Source organism: Primulina eburnea, unplaced genomic scaffold (genome assembly GCF_022965805.1).
Source record: "Primulina eburnea isolate SZY01 unplaced genomic scaffold, ASM2296580v1 ctg1398, whole genome shotgun sequence".
Taxonomy (NCBI): domain Eukaryota; kingdom Viridiplantae; phylum Streptophyta; class Magnoliopsida; order Lamiales; family Gesneriaceae; genus Primulina; species Primulina eburnea.
The window spans coordinates 2,723-8,263 of NW_027330921.1; the positions used below are offsets into that span (position 1 = coordinate 2,723).

Genomic DNA, 5,541 nt, shown 5'->3' on the forward strand with positions numbered 1-5,541 from the left:
ATCAATATTATTTGCTTTGTGTTCAAGTTCTAAATTATGGTATAATGAATATTTTCATATTACATAAATCAATACCATATCTTATAAAACTTAATGGGCTATTTTTTAACTCAATTAAAATATATTTAATCATTAAAGACCATTTGAACTTTAATAAATTATCATGATGTACTCATACTATTTCAAGACCATATTTCATCCTCTCATTACATTAATCTCATCATAATCTCAATCGACGATCCAATTTGATCATCGGTGTGATAATTTCAATTTGTTTGTTATTATGATGCACACTTAATTTCGAGATCACCAATATCTAAATAAGGTAGGTGCACTTCTTTTGACTGTCTTTAGCAGTCAAGCTCTCAAAATTTCTATAAGCTTTTATAAACTTTCACTACAAAAAAAGACTAAAGACAACGGTGAAAAGCCGTTGTCGTATGTATTGAAAAAACGCTGCTAAAGCCAGGTACGCTCAAAGAACGGTGAAAAACCGTTGTCGTAGACATCAAATACAACGGTGGAAAACCGTTGTTGTATGTATTGAAAAAACGTTGTTAAAGCCCTGTGGTTAAAGGATACGCTCAAAAACAACAGTGAAAAGCCGTTGTCGTAGACGTCAAATACAACGGTAAAAAACCGTTGTCGTATGTCTAAAAAACAGTTGTTAAAGCCCCTATGGTTAAAGAGTGCGCTGAAAGACAACGGTGGAAAACCGTTGTCGTAGACGTCAAAGACAACGGTGAAAAACCGTTGTCGTAAGTCTTGCAAAACGTTGTAGAAGCTCCTGTGGTAAAAGGTTCGCGCAAAGACAACAGTGAAAAACCTTTGTCGTAGACATAAAAGACGACGGTGAAAAACTGTTGTCGTAGATTTTGTAAAACCGTTGTTATATTATGTTTGTTGTGAAGGGTGCGCGCAAAGACAACGGTGAAAACCGTTGTTGTCAGTGTTTAAATACAACGATAATAAACCGTTGTCGTAGCTCTTAAAAACCGTTGTGTTATAGAACGAGAACTGTTTGTAACCGTTGTCTTTTATCGCGTTCGACAACAGTTTCCCATATTTTTAAACCGATGTCTTTCGCTGCAATATACAACAGTTTTACAACATTTTAAATCTGTTGTCTTTGGATTTGATTTACATCACTTTAACTGTTGTCTTATATATTACCAAACGGTTGTATATTTTATTTAAACCATAATTGTTTAATCAATTAAAATAATTGGGTGTGAAATATATATCAATTAACCCTTATATAAAATCAATCCAAACATCAACATATATATATATATATATACATATATATATATATATATATATATACATATATATATATATATATATATATACTTGATCACAAACAGAAATAGGTCATTCATAAAACCAAGAATTAAAAAGTATGTAACCGTATTCCAAAAACTTTTAGTCAAGTTAACAAAAATAGAATACCCTAAGACCAAGACTTTCACATATCAACTCCAAAATATCTTTTATAGCTTGTTGGAATGTATTCTCTGCTGGTGCATCTTCCAAAACATCATTACAGTGCCTATGAAAATAAAAAGCACATTATTTTAATGATTGTTAAATTTCAAGACATGTACAATTTAGTATTAAAACGTACATATAGAACAAGTCATGTATAAAAAGCAAAAGTCTTGTTAGAAGACAATAAGCCATGAATTGAGAACAATATGCAATAGAAAAGTTTAAAACGGACCTTAGGGCCTAGAAAAATTTTGTCATAACCTCCACGCAAGTAGGACATACCAGAAATATAAAACACACAACACATATATTATATTCGAAATAAATTTAAATACGACCATACACCACACCTATCACCTACACAGCCAGACCATACATCACACCTATCACCTATAATTACCACATTCTTTTAGCATAAAATTTTGGCATAACCTCCACGCAAGTAGGGCATACCAGAAAATATAAAAACACACAACAACAATATATATATTCGAAATAAATTTAAATACGACCATACACCACACCTATCATCTACACAACCAGACCATACATCACACCTATCACCTATAATTACCACATTCTTTCAACATTAGCTGTATTTTTTCAAATAAGATGAACTCATGTCCTACCTATTCATAAATATGATCCTGTATGCATTCGGCCAGCTCGGTGCGCACCTCATCAATTTCTTCCATAGAATACTCCGTTTTTGTGAACTATGAACACACTCAAAAATATATTAGTAAAAAAAACACAACTTAATGAAATTTCAAAATGATAAGTAGCTAGATAACTTGTAATTATTTTATATAACCAAGATAATATTACTATCGATCTTAGTGAATCCCCCTCAAGAGTTGTAACTTCTTCAGTAATCTGCCTAATGAATCTCATCACATAATAACCACATTGTTTTGCACCCGGTTGCTTAGGAGCCTGTGTTGAAAAATGTCAAATTGTTAATGACAATATACACATAAAAAAATTAGCTCGAATGAGAATTACACATACCTTTATGACTTCCCATTGTACACGCTTTCTTCCTTTCCTTCCCTTAGTTGAGTTAAACAATCTCAACGCCCTTCATTAACATTGAACATAGTTGATATATGAGTGTTTTTCATTAAATGAAACGCATCATTAATATGGAATATGAACTCACATTTCCACAACATATTTCCAATCCTCATCGCGAATGCGGTGACTAGGGAATCCAACAAATAAACAATCTCCTTATAAGGCTCATGACGGTGAGAGTCCAATGAAAACTACAGACGAACATAATAAGTGTATGTAATTCACTAAAAAACAATTGAAAATTATATTAGAATCTTACTTACCCACAACAACTTGGAACCAAAACCACTTGATCCATTGCTGCACCACTTAGCCTATCCGCTAAAGAACTCGCCCTCTTGTTCAACCTTTCAGTTTTACCTGTTTTGTCGTATGTATTTTTTTGCAAATTTGGGATGGTGTGTGGATTAACGAATCTGAATTTTTCAATCTTGTTTTCTTTCACCATCTTTTTATAAAGATGCCTGTCATTTCAATTAAAGAAAATCAAAACTACACTACACACTAAACTAACAAATTATATGCATCTTACATAATAATGTAAGAAAAGAACAAACAAACTTTAAGTTAATCGAAGACTTACCAAATGTAGACAACTATACAATTTCCAGAAATTGGCTCCAAGTGATACAAAGGACTGATGTCTTCAAAGTGCAAGTTAACTTCATAGTCATCTGCAAATACTTCATAATCTAAAAGAAATAATAATTTCCTTCCATCTTCAAGGGTTGTCTTACAATAACAATACACCACGCGCACTGCTCTTGGCACATTTGATGACAAAGTCTAGTTTCTTTCGAAACTGACGGTTTTGTGTCTTTGACGTTCTGATAATTGTATTGTAAACATGTTAGATAGGTGCAATACTGGAGAATTTGACATACATTTACTTTGAAATATAAGCATACGTTACCTCTTGTCGTAGCATTATCAATGATTTGTCCAAGCAACGTGTGTTCCTACGGCATCCCCAACATTTTCACATTCATTGTGAATCGGAATTGGCAAAAGTGCTGATTTTTGCATTGCCTCATCAATGGATACACGCATGCAATTTTGAGATAATGGAACACCATGAAGCAAGTTATTAGCTCCATTGACCTCAACAACTGTTCCATATGCAACAATGTATGTGCTAGAATCCATGTCAGAATAACCGCTTGACCCTAAAAGACAAATAGTTATGTCAATGAATTGTACTAACTCTTTAGTTAAAAAATGTAATGCCCGGAAATTAATCACTGTAATTGACGTTGATTGATTTATAATGTCATGTGATTATGAATGGACCAATCGGGATACCGAAAAGAGTATTTAAAATGAAAGTAGGGATTTTTGGTGCGAACCAAGACCGCACCCGCGGTCCCTACGACACAGCACCCGCGGTGTAGATGATGAAAAATGGATAGGATTGCCGTGGGGTGACCGCACCCGCGGTGCTTACGAGACCGCACCCGCGGTGCAGCAAAGACCGCACCCGCGGTGCTGCGTGTTGCACGGAAAATGTGCCACCTCGTTGAATACATGCGCGGATATTATAAACTGAAACCCTTCGGAAATTCAGGAATCGAGAAAAGGTCTCGAGGAAAGTTTCTGAAATCCTTACGCCTTTATTTCAATCCGTCCGTCTGATTTTGAATCCGACTTCGGTATTGAGTTCCTGGCAACGTAGGCTACAACTGGACGTAAGTTTTACTACGTTTTGACATGTTTTGAATTATGATATTGTCAGAATTGAATGGAACTCATATATGTTCTTGACATATGAGACATTATAGAATCGAAGTCAGACTAAGAAACGGACTGATTATGGAATTGTTATGAATTTTTAGGGTATATTGATTTATACCGACAGATTGAATTGTGATTGGATTACAGATTGTATTGGATATGAGTTATGGATTGTAACTATTATCTGTTGATTGGTATTGACGGGGATATTGAAATTGTACCGTTATACCGTTGATTTGAAAAATCCAGATTCATCAGATTGTTATTGAGTTGAACGGTATATTGACATGAGATTATTGATATTGTCAGTACCAGACAGATTGTGAGTTCAGGACTTCGACTGAGCCACACACCGACGAAAGAAAGGTATAAGTCAATGTGGTATTGGGAGATGGACTTGAGTCGGTTTAGACTTGGGTTTCCCTAAATCACATACTTTATTTTATTGCATGGATATTTGCATTACATTGATTAATGTACTTGTTCTCTTGAATTTAGATGACAGGTAGACGAGTTATCTTGTGACAAGTGCCGGATAGTGGTGGTATCGCCACGGCACATTGCACGATGTCACAAGATAGGATGCTAGCGATAGAGCTACAGTCCTTGACGGTTAGGTCAGGACACTGGATGTTGGTTATATCGAGTAATGGAATCATTACGGAATTCGATATAGGAACACCATATTTGGTTATATCGAGTAAAGGGTATTGGAATTCTTCTATTACGGAATTCGATATAGGAATACCAGGGCACTGGTTATATCGAGTAATAGAGATTATGGTTCCATCCTTTACGGAATTCGATATAGGAATACCACATCTGGAAACCGGGATCCCTAGACTAGGATTGAGTCTAGTCTGAATTGTGACGAGTATTGTTGATGATATTGATGTTTCAGATTTTGATACATATTCATGTTACCTGATTACATGCTTTATATTGTTTATATGATTGCATGTTTCATTGATTTATACTGGGATTATATTCTCACCGGTATATCCGGCTGTTGTCTTGTCTGTATGTGTACTTGACAACAGGTGGGACAGGTCCAGGGTCGGAGATGAGAGCTAGATCGTGATTAGAGTGGGGCCGGACTTGGACTAGAGTAGGGTTAAACACTTGACTAGTTGTTTAAACCTAGTTTATAAATGTTGAAATACAGGATTTGTATTTTATATACTGATATGTATATGTTGATGTCACTACGTTCCGCATTTTAAAAAAAAAATTTAGACCCTG

The 5,541-nt window shown here is 34.9% G+C and overlaps 1 protein-coding gene across 1 annotated transcript; it reads right to left on the reverse strand.

The window, feature by feature from the left end:
- Nucleotides 1-1,452: 1,452 nt before the first annotated feature.
- LOC140820705 (uncharacterized) lies at nt 1,453-2,706 on the reverse strand (the record flags this gene model as incomplete). Its single annotated transcript, XM_073181026.1, has 5 exons — nt 2,654-2,706; nt 2,503-2,572; nt 2,306-2,427; nt 2,121-2,207; nt 1,453-1,552 (listed from the first exon to the last, which is right to left on the reverse strand). Coding segments are annotated over exons 1-5 (381 nt in total), but the record flags the coding sequence as incomplete, so codon positions are not given.
- Between the last annotated feature and the right edge of the window lie 2,835 nt (nt 2,707-5,541).